This window comes from Falco punctatus, assembly GCF_963210335.1.
Source record: "Falco punctatus genome assembly, chromosome: 11".
Lineage (NCBI taxonomy): Eukaryota > Metazoa > Chordata > Aves > Falconiformes > Falconidae > Falco > Falco punctatus.
The window spans coordinates 26,175,606-26,198,092 of record NC_137591.1 but is presented as its reverse complement, the minus strand read 5'-3'; the positions used below and the strand labels follow the sequence as shown (position 1 = coordinate 26,198,092).

Genomic DNA, 22,487 nt, shown 5'->3' with positions numbered 1-22,487 from the left:
TTACTTTAAACTTCTTTTTTTTTCATGTGTGGTGGCAGATTACTTTTTGTGTCCTTAATTTATATTACAAAAGAGTAATGAGTGAAGTGTGGCAGTGACAGGAATTCAAGCAATGAGGCAGTGCCTATGTTATTTTCTCTGAAGGTCTTAAGTTTTACATTTTCCAAAAAGAGATGAAAGAACTATTGTAATACAATGTTGTCACTTATGGCCACACAGAGGCACGCTGAGAAATGTATTGCTGTGCCTTTTACTGCTATTCTAACCTGCTTTACCTGTGTTTCTCAAAAAGCGTGCAATACATATTTCATGTTTTTATCCAATAACTTAGTAACTGTCTGGAGCAGTGTTTGGAAAGGTTTACAGGTCTGGAAAATTTTTTTCAATAGGCCACGTGAAAATTTTATAGACTGGGAATTGGAGTTAGCATGTTTATGTAAAGCTCAATGTATTAATGGCAACGTTTCTTGCATGGTGTTCATCTAGCAAATTTTCGTGCTCCAATAAAAATGGATGTTCATAGGGAGAAATATGATAGAATGTAGTTGCAGTGTAACTGGTGTGTTTTGTGATTCTATATCATAAAGTTAAAACAAAACAGAATTTTGAGGGAGAGATCTTGTCTTTTATTTGATTAACTGGGCATTAAAAAACAAATAAATTCAACCAGTAAGACCCAACCAAATTAAGATCTAGGAATGCATGGATAAGGACATAAGGATGTAATGGGTAAGAAGAGGACAGGTGGGTCACCCCCCACATTTTGGTTAGTAAGTCAGTTCCCTGTAAACCTCTCATGAAAGCTTGTTGTTTGTCGCATAAAAGTGTGATAGGGTTCTTATATATTGTTATTTGATAGTTATTTTATGGGTTACCTTCATGTGGCAAAGTCTACTCATCAGTCGGTATTCAACAGTGTAGCCCCTAAAATCATAGTAAGAAAGGAAGAAGGTGAGGTTGTCAGTTTGATACCTGACATCTTGTGAGTTAAAGTACAACTTGAACAATTGAAGTACTGGAATGTTGACTCTGGGAATGTTAAATATCAGGCATTTGTGATACTTAAGCTGAAGTGTTGGAAGATGTGTAACAGATTGTAAAGGCATTGCTACGTATGCCAGAGATGTAGTCTCTGCAGTTGTAACTCTCTTCTATTTAAGTAAATCAAAGTAGAAAGATAAAAGAAGAAAAAAAGCTTCACTGGAGGAAGTTCTGTCTCAAAAAGGAAGAAAGAAAAGCAAATGCTCTTTAAAACACCTGAAATTTTCAGCTGAGAAAGAGCTTGAAAAATGTTCCACTGCATGGAGTCTTTTTTTCCCTTCATATCATTATAATAAATTGAAGATATTTTCCTGAAATGAAAATGTTGCAAAACAAAAATCCATGAAATAGCTTTTGGTTCTGTGCATTGCTGAGATCTCTGCCAAAGCAAAGCATGAAAGCCAGTACTTACTGGCAAAGCACGGGTTGGTCTACTAGTGAGAATAAATGTGAATAAAATCCTTACCCTTTATCTTAATCTAAAAAAATGGAGTCTCAAGAACTGTAGGCATAGCTGTAGTTCAAACTGGTATTCACGTGGTTTGCTTTTAAAATTTTCTCTGAAACTACAAAAGTGGACAGGGTCTGTTGCATGAAGAAGACAATGCAGCTAATCCCTAAATTAAGGATGCAATCATGTTCTGACTATTCTCTCAGCCCAAGTTTGAAACAAAGCCTACAGCCTGCTAAATTGCCGATAATATGCCAAATACCCAACATATCAAGGGCCAATTAAATTAATTCCTTTCATTTCAGATTACCGCTCTCTGGCCTTTTTTTCTTTGCAGTTCCTTAGCAACACAGTTTTCTTCCCCTGCAAACTGAACACTTCCATCAGCTCTAAAGGATTTCAGGCTGGTTATTTATAGAGGGACAAGGGTATTCATGACACATGATGGACATGGAGCTCAGCTGCTGTGTAGAATTCATAATCATAAGATCCTGAGCTGGAGAAGGCTTCCACAAGCTTACTTTGACGTGCACTTAATGTCTTCAGAATCAGAAGTTAAGGGATTCCTAAAATTATAAAACAAGCAGTGGTGAAAGCATGACGAAAGGGTTAAGGTGGTAGGAAGTAGTGCTTAATGTGGCTAATCTAAATAAAAATATAATCTTGAGGTGGTGTTTGGTAAGGACAAGTATGGTTAATAGCCTAGGATGAATATACGTGTTGACTGTTTTTGTGTGTTAGGTAAGAAAATCCTTCAGGGCAACTCATGTGGCCTCCAGCTGGTTTTTTTTGAAAGGGCAGTGCTGCAGTCTCTCCTGAGCCAGGGTACTGCGTGCCTGCTGCAGTACTTGCCCCAGTCAGCAGGACTGAAGGAGCCACTGCACCCTCTAGCCTTCCACCCACAGTGCTCTTCCAGTACGTGAAGTTTGTAAACTGAACTGAGCGGGGGAGACAGTTAAAAGAGCAAACTGGAACCCGTGTTGCTGAGCAGGAGAAGGGAAGAGGGGAGCCAGGGTGCATGTCTGACTCTAATACCTGGCTGCTGTAGTGCAGGTCCGTTCTCTGAATCTACTGTGCTGATCGGCCAGCACCTTGGTGACTCCAGAGGCAGTAAGAGAAAGTTCAAACCTTGCATTGGTCAATTCTTTAAAAAAAGTAATCTTTCATTCTGTTAGATCTATAAAGACTTAAGTACAGTCTGAATTGGAGGTTCACATTGATTTATTGAAGTGCCTACTTGGGAATTCTCACCTGTTGTTATTGCCTTAAAGCACTGGGCAATTAATTGATGGAAATTGTCCTCAAAGGCTTTTTATACCCCTTGTGGATTTCTATCTCAAATATGCACTGCCATGATGTCAGTCTTAACATCTTCTGTTGCTTTGGTGATTGTGTACAGGCAGATTATTCTCAAGTGCCATTCATTGATTCCTGTTTACACATGAAAATCCCAGAGTACAAAACAAATCTGAAAACCTGTAGGTGAAATGCTGTCCTTCAGTGAACCTGTAAGGCAGACCTGGGGAGTTCTCATATTCTCTGTCTTTCTGAGAAGCAGATAATTGTTTGATGTAAACCTGCCTTTTTAGCACATTCAGTATTTGACTAATTTTTTTTCCCCCCTTGCTTTTAAAATTTTAGTGTTTTCATCACAGCTTTCTCCAGATCTGTGATGGTTTGTGGAGATAATAGCAATATGCTGGGAGCATGTATTATTTCTGTTTCCAGGGAGGAATACTGCCTGTACTGGTGTTATTTCTACAACTGAAATTAATCTGTGTCCTGTAATTTAATTATGTGTGGAGGCTGTTGAGTTTTTAGATGGAGGTAGTGATGTTATATCCCTCATTATCACCAGAATGTCATACAAACACTGGTTCTTGGTTCCACTAATTCCCTCTGCCTGCTTCTTGCCCTCTGAGTAAAATTAGGCGCCCCTCTCCTTTTGTGAATTTATATTAATCAACAAATAGAGCTATTATGGCTATTATAGTTGGAATTCATGCATGTCTCTCTCATGCCAAAGTGAACTCAGTTTAATTACTTGTGGTGGGGAAAAATGAAACAAAACATGCTTTCTGACTCTTACGTTTGCAATTTGATTAATCTTTTGTTTGTCACCGTCTGGTTTGGCTCACTGGCTACTTACATTACAGCGCAAGGCTTGTGCTTGGTCTAATCTTGTTGAAATGCCTTCTCTTATCAAAATCTTGACTGTCACTGCTGTTCCATAAACCATGTTATTAGAGGAAAGTGTTAATGTAACGGCCAAGCTTGATGTTTACCACAGCAGAAAACCAGGAAACCTTTGTCACTAGTGTCAGTAAATATAAATTTTCTGTGGTTTTTTTCCCCTCTTCACCTATTCCAGTGGGAGTGGAGGAGGGAATTTTATTAACCTATTGATTGTGACTCAGAAAGCATAATTACTTTCCAGATCTTTATAGGCTGTATTAGTCTGTCAGCTTTCATTTCTTGATTTCTCTCCCTTATTCCCTGTGCTTACACTTCTTTTCTCTTTGTCCTCCTATCTTCCTAGTAACTCTCACCATTTATCTTTTGCCCTTTTTTTTCTACAGTTGTTGCTCTCTTCAGTATCTGCTAAGGAAGGTTTTTTTAAAAGCTGTCCCCGAAACCTAAGCAGAGAAGAAACCTAAAGTTTCTTCTGCAGAATTTCCCTTACACCATTTTTGCCAGCGAGCAGCGCTGCTTTGCCTGTGGCAGCGTGATGGTTTGGTGTTTGCTCAAGTGTTAATTTTTGTGGTTTTGTTTTTGTGTTTACTTACTGATACTGCCTGTAGGCTTAAACATACTTAGTGGTCAGATGTGGTTAAATTCAGAATATGTTTTTGCCATACAAGAACTGGAGCACATTTCAGTTTGGACTCTTAAAAATGCTTTTTTTTTTTTTTTTTTTTTTTTTTTTTTGTGTTAAAGCACAAGTTACAGGTGATAGCTGAAATTGTCTTAGCTGGAATTGTCTCTGTGTTGTTCTGCATGTGGGGATGTACATGCTATTCCTTCTGATCTTTTTTGTGTTTTTAATTCCATGCTTTGGACTTGTTGTGGAACCTTTTTCCAAATGCAAAACAATTTCCTGTGGTGCACTGCACTGGAAAACATGGGGTTAACAACATCTATTTTTGCCTGACACAGTGAATACCCTTTAAAGAGTGAGTTTTTTTGGTTGTTTTTTTTTGACAGCATGTCAAGGTAAAATGCTCTAAAAAGGCAAGTCTGAAACTATCAGAAAGGCTTATAATTATTTGAATCTGCTGTTGCTCTGGTAATGTCTGAATTTCAAATAAACGCAAAATTCTTGAACCTGATGTTACAGCTGATGTGTTCTGGATGGTGTTCAGCCAACAGGCAGTGGAGTCACTTGACCTTCCACATGAGGAGAGGAAGATGAAGTGTGGTGATGGTCATACTGGTGGTACCCTGCTGAAATTCTGTGTGGGAAGCTCCTTGTCTGTTGGGGAAGCCGAGTGACTAAGCTGTTTAGTGCCTCTCCTGCCCTCCAGCGTCAGGCAGCAGCCAGTACCTTGGGTACTTTCTGATTATCTTCACTCTGTGGCCTTTTGATTTGATTGAGAACATCCTCTGCTTTTGGTGTCCCACTTTAAGTGACCAGGGTTTAACTCTCATCGGCGGACCGTTTGAAAGAAGGCACTTTTTCCTCAGGAGGACAAAAGGAGCGTGCGAAGAAGGGGCATGGCAGGCCTCCTACATATGGCAGGCCTCTGCCTCTCCTCTTCTGGAGGGCAGTTACTGTTTCTTTGTCTGTGGCCTCTTGCTGCAGATTTGCTGCTGATGTAACTTGCTGCGTCTTTCTTCTCTCTGCTGGTCCTGTCCAGCTCCACAGTGGAGCATAATGGACGTGGACAAGCAGGGCTGCAGGCAGAGGAAATGCAGTGCAAGGAATTGCCCATATTGCATTTCTTGAGCCCTGCAAAATGCAGTGCTCTGAGTTAAGGTCTATCCTGCCATGTGTTTGTTTTAGTATATTTGGTTTCTGTGTTTTGTCTGAATATGTGATGCAGTGAGCTTTGGGATTTAAATGTTATTTTGAAACCATGCAGCTCCAAAGATTAGGCAATGCTGCTGTGCTCTTTTAAAGGCATAGTGCTTTCACTCTATTGCAGAGCTCTTAAGTAACCTCCTGAATGAGTGAGGAGGGATGGGATAAGGGACTGATTTGCTCTAGTGCCTCAGGCCTGTGGCTACTGCCAGACAGGCTTGTTTGAACAAGGCACAAATGGGTAGGAGCTGTGTTCATGTTTTCTGTCTTCCCTCAGCACCTTCTCTTTTTCACTCTTTGCTCAGAGTGAGCTCTTGGGAGTGCTGTTGTGAGTAGTACTTTTTACAAAAGGTACTGAAATTAAAAAGCTAAAAGGCCTTGTGGAAACACAGGATTTTACTTTTTTTAATCGCTGAATATGCTAGGAGCATAACCTCTATGTTGTGAGCGCATAGGTTTGTAGAAAACATATTCTTCTGTGCAAATACCTGGATATTTAATTGGTATGTGCATCATGTGGGAGTGGGTTCTTACACCATCTTTCTGTGCATATATCTAATCTGGATCCTAACTTGTCTAGAAGGAAATCCAATTAGTGTTGTTGATAGTGCTGTTAATGAAAATAGCGTTGTCCCTTTCACATTCATCTGTTCAGATTGTTCCTTTTCACATTTTCCCCTCCTGCAGATAGATATATGGCTGTATTAATTAAGAGAGCATGTCTGATACTGTTATTTCTCGCTATGGTGTTTAATTTTACAAAAAAATTATGCTCAGTTTAAAGATTTGTAATTACACAGCTTAACATATGTTATGTCACATCAAAACCATTGTCTGAATTATGAGTGGTTCAGAATGAGCGCTCAGTAAAAGCTGCAGAAGCGCTTTATTGGCTTGATTTATGTGATTGCTTTGCCTTTCCTGAGTCCTGCAGCAAGGGATCTAGATATGCTTCTTCCCACCTTCGTGTTACCAGGCTGTGTGCTTAGTGTAGTTAAGATTTGAGTAGTACCTGGGAGTAAATCTAGACCCAGATTAACTCAGGTGCAAGGGAGGAGTGGGCTGGGAGTGTGTGTTGGAGGTTTCAGCAGGCAGTTGTTTTATTTTGCACTGCTCAAGGATTAATGTCAGGGAGTTGACAATGCATACATCCATGAGTTAAACGTGTTATCCATGTTCTGGTAGGACTGCTTTTCCATGGGAAGAGCAGGAAGCTGTTTGCTGGCCGTCCAAATGCGGAAGCAGAGAGCTGATCCTTGGAGGGATTTAGAAGATGTCCGGGGAAAAGGCGCAGCTCGCAGGGGCTGAGCCGGCAGCAGCAGGGTCTGTCCTTTTACCGACAGATGGCAGCTCCTAGTCAGAAAAGCGCATCTTTCAGGGAACTAGCCCTAAGATAGCATTGTTTTTGCAGCAATGCAGGCAGCATAGGCCTCTTAATGTCCATCATGTGTACAGGACACAGTAAATTTATTAAGTTAAAAATTTATAAGTGTTAAGATAGCTGTATGAATTGGAAAAGTACAGAATGTGTAGAGATGTGGTGAAGTTGCAAAACAAAGGGTTTTCTTTGCAGTACTGCTTGTGGCATATTTTGAGATCACCACTGAATCTACAAGGAATTTTGCTTTAAAACAATTTTTAGAGTTTAATTCAAAGCGTATGAATAGAGCAAGGTCATTCTCATACCAGGTCACTAAAATCCTCAAGTGGACTAACTAGTGCAAAAAATGTTTCCTTCTGACATGTCTGGAAACACATTGATGCTTATGTTTTTCTTTGATAACCAGTTTATATGATGAAGTACTTGTTTAATTTATCTTCATCGGCTGTTAGTAGAACTGCTCTTCCAGTTTCCAGTAACGTGGGATTGCTTTATATTTCAAACCAAAAAGAGTTTTATTTCTGCTACAAAAGTTGAAACTTGTTAATCTTTAATTCCTCTCTAACCATGTCAGATCCATGTCAGATGCAAGTTGTTTGCCTAGATGTATGCAACGTAAATGAAAGTTGATATATTGCCATGTCTTTTTTCACACCCTTTCTCCCACCCCTTATTCTTTTCCTCTTAAGTACTTTTATATCTGGTGGCTTTTTTTCAGTTCAGTGTTTCCTGAACCTGACTTGTCTGTTCAGAGCACTTCTGCCATGAGAACTGTGTTGGCTTTTTTTTTTTTTTGCCCTTGCTGCATTGTCTAACCACAAGTAGATTCACATGTTTTGAGAATGATCCGGTATCTTTTTTCATAACAATTGGACCTGAAATAGCCTAGGGAAGAATGTTTGGGGCAAAACTGGTGTGATGTTGGAGGCTGAATTCTATGCTGCCTTGCAAAGATTTTAAAAACATGCTTTTAGGACATAAACCCTGTTTAGCTCTAAGCTAGAGATGCATTTATGAGCTTGGGGTAGGTTTTGTAGTTTGTGAGCTACCTTAGTTGGGATGGTGATGCATTGTGTCCTGGAACGTGTATTTATTATGGGGCTTAGCTGGTTATTTGCCTGTATCTTTTACCACAGGAGAGCTGGGTTTAAGTTCCACCTAAGTGCAGGCAGGGTGATAGCTCAGGCATTGGCTTGAAGAGAGTTCATGTAAATATATGTGTGTCGCTTTATCTGTCTTTGTTGCTTTTCTTAGTCTTGCCAATAAATTGATATTGAGGCTTTCTAGCAGCAGTACTTTGAGCTTTTAGAACAGAAAGGCTTGTTTGGGGTGAGTTACAGTGGGAGTGGAATTGAGGGGTTTTGTTCTAGCTTCTGTTTAAGTTACACTAATCACAGGTGCTCTGGTGAGTCCATGTCATCCAGTTTGACCTGGCTAACTCTGATACCACCAGTGTAATGGGTAAAGACTTTGACACTGTAATGAGGGTATCAATACTGTTGATGTGGCTTTTGTACTACAAGCCTGTGGCACCATTCTGTAGCTGGAGTCCATGCACTTTCAGAACAAAATCAAAGAGAAACAATAATTGCAGCAAACAGTTTACAAGCAAAAAGCTTTTCTGGTAAGTGGCTATGAAATGATCTTTTCCAGAGCTGGTGTGGAGCGTTCCAAATGTGGAGAGGCCATTGAGAGCCCTGGGTTGTTGCTTTGGCTGCTCTCTTTGACTAAAAAATGTGCACTTCTGTGTCTCAGAAGTGAATGTAGGTGTGTACCCATATTGCTGCATAGATTAGATAAATTCACAGTGATATTTGAAGCAAAGGCTCTAGCTTGGGCTGGTATTTTAGTGATTTTTCTCCCACTGGGAGAGCAGTAAATAGTCTTAGATTGTAAAGATGGGACTAGAAATTGAGGTCATGGTGTAATATGCAAGACCTTTTTTCTTTTACCTTGTTTACTTTATGCCAGGCTAAGTATTTCATAGTAAAAGTAAATTTTTTGTTCAGTTTGTGAAATAAATAATAGAGAGATCTTGCTAAAAAATGCATCGGCTGGCTTCCTTATTTTAATATTAATAAGGCAGGTTGCTGCAATAAAATTAGCTGTGCATGGTGTTTGTCACTGTACTGGCAAAGCAATCGAATCTAATGCCATCCCTTCCTGAAATGAATTCCCAGGAGAGCAGTGTTTGTGCCGTTCAGAAACCTCTAACCAGGGAAGTTGGAGTTGAACTGTAAATTATGGAAAATGCAGATTTTAATCTGGGAGTCCCAGGTCTGTCTTTGGCCTTGCAGCTTTCTGGCTGCTTATGTGAAATGTTTAATGTTGTTTACACATGCATTTTCTCTGCTGTAGTGACTAATATCCAATTGCTTACCTCATCATGTTTATGGGCAACCTGGTAATCATATCTGTATGGTTTCATAGTCCAGAAACCTCTCCTGGTAGGGGCAAGACAATCAGAACCATGAAGACTGCAGTGCCCTAGGACACAGTGCCTTTTGATTTAGGGGCATGAGGCTGAAGGCATCTGAGGAAAAAGTGACATTGCAGTTGGCACAAAGGGGATACTGTGGTTTGTGTGTGTGTTTGGTTTTTTTTTTTTAAGATGAATCTGTGTCTTTAAACAGAAAAGCCCTTTACCAACCCTTTGCCCCTGTGATTTATAGCATGAGTTTATTTGAGCCACAGAGCAAAGGGAAAAAACTTGTAATCTTGATACATTTTATGTGACCAGAACAGCATTTTTGTGCTTATAAATAATAGGAACACTTATTGTATTAGAGGCCCTGTCAACTGAGGTGATGGTTAGGTTAAAACAAGCATTAGGGGGTTATTTGATCATGATTATAGATATGCTGCTGCTGAAATATGCATTTAAGGCAAGATTAAACTCTCTTCACTTTACAGTTTTCATTTTTAGTTTAGGATCCGAACTGGAATTACATTTAAGCTTTGCCTGCCAGTAGAATCTTTATGAGATTATATTGAGCATGGAAGTCTGTGAAGCAGGGAAACACATGTGTTTAAATACTATCAAGGTCTATGGGTCCAAATAGCTGCTTAAATGTTTTCTTGAAAACAGTCATGTTTCGAGTAGGCTTTTTAAATTTCTGCTTTAAAGAAATGTCTTGAAAGCCCAACAACTGGGACACAGTTTCTGAGCTGGCAAACACCTGTTCTGAATAACCAGACTTTTGCAGTTCTGTATTACTTCTACTTATGATATGCTGTAGTAAAAAATCTGGAATTGTGGATTATGTTTATTGTATATACTTTCTATAGACTAGATGAAGTTGACAGCTCAGCCTTACTTTCAGTGGTGTTACTGGCATCAGAAGCAAAACAACCCATGTCTTCCTCCCCTTTTAATTTGCAATCTGCACGAGTCTTAGCTGAAAATGGAGAGAGATCTGTTTGTAAGTATGAATGATCTCTTTGTGCAAGAGGCTGTGGGAGGTGGAATTCCCCCCATGTTCCTTAAGAAAGATACAACAGAAATGTCTTGCTTGCTTTATGCTTTTGGCCAAGCAGAAATTTCGTCCAGAAGATGAAGGTGGTTGTTTGGTTTTGGTTGGGTTTTTTGGTTGTGTTTTTTTTTTTTTTTTTCCCCTGCAGCTGAAGGAAAGTGGGACAAGATGAACAAAAGGTAACTCTGCTTCTCCCTTCTTTCTTCCAAATTACTCTAGAGAAATACAAAACAAGGCAAGACAGATGGTACAACTGTAGCTGGGAGTGCCTCTGTGGACTCCTGGTCAATGTCAGCTGGATGATTGCTTCTTTTTCTCTATCCTGCAAGAAGGGAAATGCTGGATGGAGAAAAGAAAGTAGCTGGGTAAGCACAGGCCCGCAATTTTGTGCCTATATAAGTCATTGATTTACAAAATAGGGTCACCAAATATAGCCTGCAGCACTTTCAGGAAGACACTGGAGGAGCTAAATCTGTTTATGTTCTTTGACTTATTAGAATCTAGTCAAAATGTGATTTTTTTTTTTTCCCATCTGGGTAAAGAACATGCTTTTGCTGTCTCAGGAACACTGTGTCTTCCTGGGTATGGAAAATGAAAGACAGGAGAGGAGACAGCTCACTATATCATAGCTGAGAAGCTGGTATTTGTTCCAGACTTCAGTACTTGTTTAGGCTGTTCCCAGTCCTCTATTCTGAAAGGTTACAATTTCTCTCTACTGCTGGAACTTACTTCCTTTTTTTTTTAAAAATCTTTGACCTATTTGCCTTCTATGTTCTTCACTACTGAATGATTTGAAAATATTGAAGCAAACTTAAAACCTTTTGGTATTCTCTTCTGCTTTTAGTGTGAAGATGATCTGCCTAGCAGCCAGAAGGGTACAGCTGAAATAGCACTTGAATATGGGCCAGAAGACAGAGTAGATGTTCGATACCTACAGTGGTTAAACGGGAGACTGAAGTTCCAGTGGCGGAGTTTGCATGCTCAGCACCAAGAGCAATGCAAACTTTTGCACAAGGTAAATGATTCTTCTAACTCACTATGGCATTGTTTATTATTTAAAAGCCTTGAGCTAGTGCTAAATGTGCAAATTATTCTTGTTTGCTAGTTCTGCATTTTCTGTAGATAAGAGTGAATTACTCTAAATACCCCCATCTTTCCCCAGTGGGGCAGAGCCATAAGAAAATGAAGTAACTTCAGTGTTTGTAAGGTTATAATTGTTGAGTGAAAGTCTCTTGCAGGTTGGCACATTTGTCCCTTCTCCAACCATAGGCTGTCTTTTCATTTCTCTGAGAAAATGCCTGGTAGAAGCAAGACAGAGCATTCTGGTCCCACAGACAGGAAGTAGTGATTCAGAACTATTAAGTTAATAGGAAATGTAGATTAAAAATATTGAGCACAGATGTTGAAAGTAATAGCAGCAAATAAAATGCAGTTTCCCAGTTCCTTGGGGAACGTCTGAACAGAACCCAAAATCGACCTGCTTTTAAATTGGGAATCAGTAGTGGTCTCTACATTGCTAAGATTGCAGTTCTGTTCCCATTTATGAATGATGTTTATATACCTGTCTGAAAACCACAGACATCTGGGAGCATTATGTCTCCTTAGGATGGAAACAGCCTGCAGTCCTAAAGTTGACAGTGATGGTGACTGCAGAGACAAATTTAAAAAAACGATTCTAAAGATAGTCCTAAAAATTATTCAGTAATGTTTTCCCCTAGACCTCCTTTCTCCATCCATATCTCTTCAGGTAACTTATATGGAGCCACTTGGTATTGTACCCAGAACCTCCACAGAAAACCTTTTTGAGGCTAAGAACAGTTCTGAGAAATTTCACCTCAAAAGAACAACATTTGTCAGAAAGCTGCCAGAATTGGAACAAGAGAGTTTTGAATGAAGATGCCTTCTTGGTTTTAATCCTGTGTCTGACAGAGCAATGCTGAAAACTAATGAGGTTACATTTTGTTCTTTACATGAATTGATTGCTAGGGAAGATGTCTGATCGACAGCCCTAGGGAAAGATCAGGTGCTGTGTGTGCAGCATCTAAAATAACCTTTTGCTTCTCATTGCCCACTGTGAATGTGCTTTCCTGATCTGGGAATGAAGATAGCAATTCACCGTAAGTGCAGGTGCAGTCCTTGTCTTTTGCAGTGAGATTACAGACAGTGATGCTGTTGGGAGAGGTGGCTTAGTGATATAAAACTCAAATGAAATGATTGGCATCTTCTCCCCTTGATAAGCTACCTCTATTTAAGGTATGCTGATTTTTATAGTAGGTGAGGCAAATACCTCTGTAACTCATCATCAGTGCTCTGATTTATGTAGTACTTGCAGTAACAAATCATTAGGTAGCTTCAGTACCTCAGCTTACAGTTAATAAGACCAAGGAAGAATTAAGAGCAGGTTGAACCTGGGGCCTCCAGTACAGACATAGATACTCTCAATGGTCCAGGTCAGGCATGGAAATGATGAAGGGATGTGCTGACTGGGCAGCATGCTAAACTGGATGACAGGAGATATGGCGGCCTCCTATGGAGATTGTACTTTGAAATGAACTTGGACCTTTTTCCTCCCTGTGGTTGTCCAAGGAAAAATGTTTGCTAATTAGGACTGTTACAGTCAGATCAATATGAGGCAGGTCAGTTATGCTGTGACTCCCTGGACCACAATTTCCGGAATCTGGAAAAATAAGCAGGAGGGAGAATGTTTCTCTGTTCATCCAGTTTCCCAAAGCTGCCGTTATTGCCTTTCCCAGCAGTCATCACTGGACTAAATTGAAAGTGTAAGCAGTGCTGGTGATGATTCTTGTGATCAGACTAAGTTCTGCAGTGTATGTAGAGGGCTGCCATCATGGACGTATACATAAGAGGATAGATTGGAGCCCAGCTCCTCCATGTGTGTTTGCACACTGATATTATGCATGCTCAAATATGTATGTGCAGCTGTGGGAGTTCTGTTCAGAGCTGTAATAAAGTGCAGTGCTCTGATTTATATTTCAGTCAGAATTAAAAGCAGGAAAATTGAAAGGTAAAAGTGACTTTGGAAGGGACTTCATTACAGTGCCACAGTAACGTTAACGTTTATAGTAACACAAAATATAACATGCTTCTACAATTTAACAGCTGCATAAACAATAATTGATATTTCCTGACTCTTTATAGAGAAACTTTCTGTGCTACTGCATTAATTTAAAACTTTGAAACTAGTCTATTAGAAGACTGAGCTGACCCAATATGACCTCTATATGAAGTGCTGCTTTTCTCATATAAACCATGAACACAATATGCAAAAGGCTAATAAGTGTTGTGTTTTTTAATTATCCTGGCAGGTTTATGGAGGGCTTTCTCCACAAAATTATAATTATGGCTTTTGCTTGCTCTGTTTAATAACTTAACGGGTTATGTATCTCAGCTGTGGAACAGTCTTATTTACTGGTGATCACGAGCTGTAATTTTTGCCAAGTAGTGGCGACACTTCCACAGATTTCATTCTGTGACTCACACAGGCTTTAAAATACCATATTCTTTATTTGGGGCTTTCTGAGAAAAACACATCACACTTGGAAAATATGTTCTCATTCAGAAGATGACTGCTTTTCCACTCTGTATGTTTTTTGTTTTTTTTTCCAGTATGGATATTGCTACAGGAAGAAAGAATTGTACATAGAGGATCCAGTAAGAGGCTACCAAGATAGTCAAAGACTAGCTAAGTCGGTATGACCTCCAAGAAGAGGTTGAGGGAGTTGGGCTTGCTTGCTCTGGTGGAAAGGAGGCTGAGGGAGAGGGAGGTCATCTAATTACCTGCCTTCAGCTATTTGGGTAGTTTATGAGGATGGTAGTTACAAAGATGTATCCATAGTCTTCTTAACAGTACCAGAAGACAAGGGGAAAGGGCCACTGATTATAGCTTGGCATGTTCAAGCATATTAGAAGAAGCTGCTTTGCGATGATGGACAGTGGTGGAGTTGGTCACCAGAGATGCTGAATGGTCTTCACCCTTGGAGGCTTCCAAGGCTCACACACACGAAGCCACAAACTGATGTTGGCAATAGGCCTTGTCAGAGCAGGAGGTAGGACTGAACACCTCCAAAGGTCTTTTCAGTTTCTGTGATTTTATGAAACAATTCTGAATCGCTTGGATGATCAGGGACATGTACTTTCAGTTTGGAAGTGGTGACTCGTGTCTTAATGAAATAGTACCGTACTGCCTGAAGAAAGGGTAAGGGAGCAGTAGGAGGCAGATACGAGGGGGAAACAGGCAAAAATAAATGGCTGTTCTTTCTCTAAAGTACATAAATGATAACTGAAACTGATTGCTGGGGCTTTCAACTACTCTGTCCTGCCCGCAGACACCTAAGGTTGATGGTATAAAGTTCTGCAGTAACCAGCGCAGGTTGCTAAAGAAGGAAGCCTCCCTGCAGCTACAGCCAGTCATGTGTTGGGAATTGCTTGTTAGGTGTTCTGACTGGCTGTTCCTCTTTGCTAGCTCTTCTGATGAGCTGCTTTTCAGTGACTTCAGCTCCCAGAAGGCATGTTGAAGCTTACAGTCACACATGACCTGCTGTAGGAAGACTACTTCCTCAGGGAAATCTTAACCTCTCTGTTGCTTAGGAATTTTGGAGCCTGAGGCTATGAGCTGTTGAATAACATTATAGTGGCTTCTCAATGTGGACAGGTTGGCCTGCTTTGAAAGTCTGATATAGTAATACCATCATAATTCTCTCAAAATTCTCAGTGGTACATATTTACCTGATATACCTTCAAATATATGGAAGCATGAAGTATAAAGTACTGTGTTAAGGCATGCCTCTTGGTTCTTTGTGTTCTATTTCTTCCTCTTTTTGTCAAGTGCCAGAGGAATATCTGTCTGCCTGGTTTTTGATCCCTCGTGAATTCATAGGGGAGAGCAGCTGTTTATAGTTAGGCTTTGAATTACTGCTTTGCCTTAAAAAGTCTGAATGAGAAGCCTTGCATAGTTTCAGAAAAACAGGTAGAGACCCCTGAATAGTTTAAAACTGGCATTGTCTTTTGGGTCTGTTAAATGCACTGTGCCACAGTCAGCAAGTGGAAAGAAAAAGTAAGCAAAACCAATGGATTTCCTGTGGGTATATTCACTTATCCTCCATCCACTATAAGTCTAGGACAGAAATTGTACCTGAAATGGGGGATTTAGATCAGGTTCAAAGGTAAACTTTGTTATGCAGGTGAACATCTGATTGTGGACTATGTGTATAGATTTGTAGGAATAAAATGGTATTAAATGAAGCTCTTGAAGGTAAAGGAGTTTAACATAATTGGCATTATCAGATCATGGTAAAATGACAATAATGTTTGTAATATGCTTGGAAACTCTAAGAGCAAGAGTCGTGTTCTGTCAGTAAGAATGCAGAGCAGCACTGGGAAATACCTCCTATGAACAAAGTGGTTTCTTGTGCCTCTGAAGGTAAACTATATAAAATAAAATGTGTTACAATGGATTGGATGGGTTGTATCTATATATCTGATGCTGAAGTAAAAGAGTAAAGGGACAAAGTCTTGATCTCTGAGTAACAGCGGGCAGAGGCTGGTGCAGGGCAATTACCTTGTTGTCAGTAATTTGGGTGAATTAACCATAATTGTTAGGCGCATCTGTATCTTGGTGTGAAGAATCTACCATGTTATTCTGTAAATTACTGCATTGGTTAATTATATCTTGAGATATTTGGTTTGAAAATCTTTGGGTTTTCCTAAAATGCACTTGCCATTAGATCTCAATAGTGCATTCTGTAATGCAGTAGTTTCTTCTCTCTGTGCAAGTGTGTGAGATGTATGAACAAGCCCCCTTTTCATCTTCTCTTAGGTGAATTAAACAAGCTGATCTCCCTGCGGGGGTGTCAAGGGCATTTAGGAATTGGTATGGGAAACTCCCCAGAAGTGGCGCTCGGTGGGGGGCTCTGCCTGTACTCTCATGCAAAGGTTAGTGTAAGGTTAATCAGACCTGCCTCCACCTCAGACTGTTCCAGTGCGGTGAAGCATATACACACGCTCTGTCTCACCCTCTCACCTGCTTCTTTTACCTTGATACTGTTTCTCTCTGTAAGTCTAGCTTCATCTTCAGTATGTTGTGGTTATCACTAACAGATTGTAAAAATACAAATACTGGATTATTCCAGTGTTCATCTAGTCTGGTCTCAGGGGAACATTTTATTGCTCTGTTGTTACAGCTTTAGAGTATTTGTTTTGGGCTTTAGCCAGTGATGCTGCTGCCACATACTTTTGAAGAAGGGCTGAAATTCAGTCCTTGTGCTGGAGGCCCAAAGATTTGGCAGACAGAGTTACGCAAGAGTGCAGCAGGGAGAGGAGTGGCAAGTAGAAAGGAAGAACATTGTGCGGGGAGGTGCTCTTTTATTTTTAAACTCACATAGCTCTGCACATGTGACAGATGGTTGTCACCAGAAGTGAGTTTTGGCAAAGGAACGCTAAAATATTCTGAAGTTTCAGGGACGGGTTGATAATTACCCAGTGCCTGTCAACTTTAAAATAGTTGTCAATACCCAAGTGTATGATAAAGTTCATATTAGAATAAAGGAAGAAAAGCAGGAAACACTCTCTGTCTTCTGGCAGAAATATTAATGAAATATGAGTGATTGTCTGACAAATGTGCACTGCTATCTTGTTTGGCAGCTGCAGTTATTACAGTAACAAAGGGATCAGCTCTGAATAGGAGGAATTGCTTTTTATTGTTCCCTTGACTAACTTGGGAAGCTTTTTCGTCAAATAATTGATGATACCGTCACTAGTGCAGCTGGGACAAGGTCCCAGTAAGCAAAAGCTGACAATATATAGCACGAAAAGAGAAACTTACTGTAACTAGGTAGTATTTTCTGCTTTAGAGGAAGAAATAAAAAATTATTTTGAGGGTATCCTTCACCTCTGTTAAGACACTTGCTATCTGTGTAAATGGTTTCTCCTTTCATGCTATGCACAAGAGCATGTGTAGTGTAAGGAAAAAGACTTCAAGGCAGGATGAAGAGAGAAGTCTTTCCATTTTACTGTGGCAGCAGCAGTAGCAATTCTTGCATGTGTTTCTGGTAACAATACCAGATGGACCATTTTGTGAGATGATTGTGGTGCATGATCATAATTTGCTGCAGGCTGTTTTGAAAAGGTCTATTGTTGTGTTGGTGGTAGTAGTTACGTTTGAACTTGTCCATTGGGAATGGGCTTGTAACCACTGGTTCACATCACTGTTCCAATCCATGCAGCCATTAAATGGTAGTTAATGATGTTGCTAATGATCTGGGCCTTGTACTGACAAATATCTTTTAAATTAATCTATTCCAGATCCATTTATTCACCAGTGGCTCCCATACAGACCAGATCCTTGGACATCTTTCTGTCACAGAAACAGATCTTGTTAGGCAACCGGAGAACTACAAGCAGGTAATGCTTCTCCTGTAATTCTTGGATGTGCTTATAATGCTTTACACAAACACTGTTCAGCAAAAGACTGCACTCCTTGTAACGTGTTTTAAACTTGGTTTCCAAACAGAAGGGCTTATATATTGGATTGCCAATTTCCTCTCTTATAACTTGTATTCACCAAATGGTTTCTTCTAGTTCGATGTAACACAGACCCAAAGGTATTAGGCGAAGTTGTGTAAAAACTGGTAGAGAGGGAGTCGGAAGAGACCTAACTGAAACTGCCACTGAAGAAAAGACTTGCAGAATAAAACATTCTAGATCAGCTGGCTGACTGCTGTTTTATACTACCAGTAACCACATCTGGGCCAGCCAGGCAGAGTATCTGCCTGTGACCTTGGCTGAGTGGACTGCCAGTGAGAACATGGAGAGATCTGGTTTATCTCTCCTGGAGAGCCAAAGCACACCTGATGCTAGTATTCCTGAGTTGACTGCCTTCTTGGATGGTAGTAAGGGGCTTTGTTTTGGAAATATTTTAGAGGCACAGAATGGTTGAAGTGGGCAGGGATCTACCCAGAACAGGCTGCCCGTGCCCATGTCCAGATGTTTTTTGAATATTTTCAAGGATGGAGACTCCACAGCTTCTCTGGGTGACCTGCTCCATGCTCAGTCATCCTCACAGTAAAAAAGTATTTCTCTGTGTGTTCAGCCAGAACCTTCTAGGACAGCATCATTTTTCCTAGTGTAGTCTGTTACCCTTAGGTATATATTCCTGCTGCTCTCAAATACCCATTATAATGTTTCAGTTTATTACTTGAAGTAGTACAATTCACTTGTTTTAATACAATATAATACATTTGTTTTACCTATCACTTTGTAACAGAGTTCGTTCTATGTGAAACTGAAACAAAATTGAGGTTTTAAGCTCGTCCGTAACCAAATTGGTATTTGGCAAATTTCTGCTATCTGTCCAAATCTGTTTACTCAAAGATATTCTTTCTGCTGCCGCCTTAACAGAACTGGCCATTGTAAATACCATGCACAAAGAAATTAAGAAAAGTAGATTTCAAGGTGGGAGACAGTCTTATGTTCAAACTCCCTGAAGTAAAGCGGATGTTAATCTTTCATTACTGAGTATTCCTTGGATGAATGGTTCACGTTCAGCTGTTTAGAACGTTTTCTTGGGAAATTACGTTTTTTCTAGAGTAAATGGCTAAGTCAGCTTGAGATTTCTTTTCCATTTCTGCTTCACAGTCCGCCTCCTATGGTTTGCTCAGCAGCTCAGAGCACACAGCAGCACAGACCTCTGAAGCCTGTACTTGAGAGTCTTCCAGAGCTTAGCAAATGTCTAGAAAGGTCTGATGGGCTGGTACTAGAAACTGCTAGGCTGTGTAGAAGGACTTTGCAACCACCTTTTTCCAAAGCCTTACCCTGAGTATGACACTGGTCTGTTACAGTAAAGCAAAACAATACTCTTGAAGTCTGTTTGGTTTTGAGTCTGCTGTTAATGAATCATTCCAGGAGTTTTGTTTCTTGCATGCTGCTCCCTTTGCTGGATGTCTGCTTCAGGTGTGTGCTTTTCAGTGGAGGCTCAAGATAAAATGGAAAGAATCTTTTTGTATTTTGAACATTGTGGTTAGGTAAAAGCACTATCATCTAGAAGGTTTAGTGGGCAGCTGTGTGGCTTAGTTAAAATCTGTGGTGTCTTCATTCCACCTTTCCCAGGCTTAAACAGCAAATACATGAAACAAAGGGCACCTCTTCAGGGGTGATCACTGAGAGGGACAGAGGCAGGGTGGCAGAAGATGTTTTCTGCAAATAAATGAGTGGCCACAGTCACCATCTCTGGTTTCTGGGCTCTAACAGGTACAACCCCAAACAAACTGCAGTGTATGTGTGTTTGAAATTCTTTTCTCAGGTCACTTAACTGCTTGGACTGGTCCAGAATTGGAATTGTTTGGCAGCATAATCAGCTGTGAAGTTCTTGAAGTTCTCAAACTTGTTCAAGAAAAGGGGTTCCTCTAAGCTGCTCTCTTGTACCCGATTCTAAAATAAACAGGAAAAATTGCAGGAAATCATCACAACACTTCAATATACATATTTTTGAAAGATTTAAAATTCTTATTGCCATCATTTGAGCAATCTTTGTAGTTTCTGTCTCCCTTTACCCTTATTTCCCAAAAGCAGCTTCCAGAAGTCATACACTCAGTGTGTATGAAAAGCCTTATACAACAAGGTGGTATGGACTTGAAAAGGCAAGGCTGTTTCAAGTCTCAGTTTTCCAGATGGATATAATACTCAATATGCAAAGTGATGCTTCTTTGGAAAATGTAATAAAAAGCATCTAATTTTCAAATATCTTGATAAGATTAAGTAAATTATGCATATTTGAATAGCTTGGTTTTCAAATATTGGTGCAGATGGCAGCACTCTGCCAAATGTTTTTTCCAAAAACTGTGAAATAATTTTTTTCTCTTTAAAGTAATGTGACATTTCTGTTAATGTTACCTCAGATAACAACCTGCTACATGGATCAATAGAAAGAGCAAGCTTGTCAGTATGTTTTACTGTAATGCACCCCTGTTATTGGATGGTTTTAGGAATTCCTTCTCATGTTAGGCACCCTTCAAAGGATAGAAATGTGAAGTGGATTGAAGTGTCAAAAATTATCTCTCACAGAGAGGACTTTGGGCTGTTTTTATTGAAGCTTAGAGTTCATTTTCATCAAAAAATATCCAACAAGATAAGTTGCTGTGATCCGTAATAAAACGAGATGTTTAGTCTGATGGGAAAAGTGTGATAGGATACAGATAGCTGTGAAGTTAAACTTCAGTTTATGAAATGGAAAAGTTATGCTGCTCCTTTCCTCTAGAAGTTGCACGTTAACTTCTTTAAAATGTTCTTCCCTTGATCTTCTGACTATAAAAATCTTTTATTGCTTTTATGTACAGGGATTTTACTGGACATTATTATTCTTTTATCATCATAAACGTCTTTGTCAGATTCATAGAGCTGGAAGTTTTCCAAGCGTAATAGTTTTAATTATATTTTTCTCTAGTGAGGCATGATCAAAATTCCAACTTTTCCTGTGGTTGGCTTGGCTGTGGTTATATATAATGTGTGTGGCTGTGAGCTGCAGGTCACCATCGTGTTTAGTTCCTGTGACGCCCAGGGTGTCAGTGAATAGGTGGTGACATTTCAGCTGGTGTTCAGTTTCCAGTTGAAGTACATGTGCATGCTCGTGTTAGCTCTTGACATCTACATGTATGTCCTTTCTTTCCCAAGATGCTGTCATGTCTTTTTGAGTACTCCCTGGCTTGCAGTGTGTTGCATGAGAAATACACTGATGGTCATTTTCTCAGCAGAAACATGTCAGTCAGGTGTTGCCATTTGACTGCAAGGCCATGCTAGAGCCTGTAAGTTGGGGATGATTACAGCATGACAGTGTGCAACAGCCTGTGCATCGCTCGGGAGTTTGGATGTTCATTGTGTCTTTTCTTGAAAACCTCTTGCATGTATCAGTGTGCTAGAACATAGTCTAGAGTGTCTTGAATGTCTTGCGTTGTGGTACGTTTTCCAAGCTGTTTCGGGGCTGCTCATTTTGTAATGGTTCCCCTAGTCAATTGGTCTGGCGGGCTGCTGTTACCTGCCAGTCTGAAATATTTCAGGGCAGAGATGGAGTTCTGGAATCTGGCACTCTGGCTAGAATAGTTTTGAGGTGTATTGGAGAGAATGTGCAGAAGATGTGGCTGAGGGTAAGCAGCGTCTGCCCCAAACTTTCCAGAGCAGTATGGTCTGTCTCTGAAGATGTGGTTGCATTCCTCCTTTGACTGTGAGGGCAGTGGTTTTGACATATGACCAACTAGGTAGTTTTTCATTATTGTGAGCATAATAGAATATAATCCCATGCTTGTCTGTGAAATCCATTTACCTTAATTCTACATTGCAGCGTCATTGGTTCTAATGTTTTACCTTGAGCTTGAAAAAAATGTATGTTGCACTTAAAAGTCATTAAATTATCTTTCTCATCAAATTGTTACCATATAGAGATCAATGAACTTTTGAAGCAAAACAGCCTAGTCATTCAGTTTCTTCTGCGTCTTCATATACTACTTCATATGTGTAATTCAGTCTTGCAGGTTTTGTGATTAGCAGAGATTAAAAGTTGTAGTCAGAACTCGGGTCATTGGTATAATGGTGGCTGACAGTGCTGGAGGGATCATTGAAATTGTAATGAGTAAAGATGACACCTTTAAATGCCAGTAGATCAATTTACTGAGTGTTACAGCAAATAAATAATGCAGCTGTCTGCCAGATGGATGTGGAAAAAATTCTGTGGAATTTGGATGTGAATAGCTAATAACATTGTTTCGGAATTTTGTGAAAAATATTTATACTTGTTGATCATTAACACATTTTAAAGGGGCTTAAGGAGCTGAGGTCCTTGACAGCAAGCAAATAGAAGCAAACAAATAGTCTGTCTGACCTAGCGTACATAATGTATGATCAATTCCATGTCCATAAAATCTTCAGGTGAGCTTTAGCTCTCCAAGCAGCAGGGATTGTGTGGGATGGGATAGGATGGTATGGGCATAGCATTGATCCGCTTTCTGGACTGTTCACTTATCAGGGAGGGAAGAGCCAGTGTACAGTCTGTGTATTGCTTCCTTCAGTCAGGCAGGACTCCATAACTTCTTACTGGGACATTCAAGGGGTAAATGA

At 40.0% G+C, this 22,487-nt stretch overlaps 1 protein-coding gene across 6 annotated transcripts in view; it reads left to right on the top strand.

The window, feature by feature from the left end:
* Nucleotides 1–22,487, top strand: part of TEDC1 (tubulin epsilon and delta complex 1) — a 73,576-nt gene that overhangs the window by 9,757 nt on the left and 41,332 nt on the right. For 4 of the 6 annotated variants that reach the window (XM_080406778.1, XM_080406776.1, XM_080406774.1 and 1 more), the window contains exons 4-5: nucleotides 11,212–11,382; nucleotides 17,688–17,786. In XM_080406778.1, the coding sequence (XP_080262904.1) occupies nucleotides 11,212–11,382; nucleotides 17,688–17,786 (270 nt within the window). The remainder of the gene's footprint in view (nucleotides 1–11,211; nucleotides 11,383–17,687; nucleotides 17,787–22,487) is intronic. The other 2 variants (XM_080406779.1, XM_080406775.1) reach the window with 1 other exon arrangement.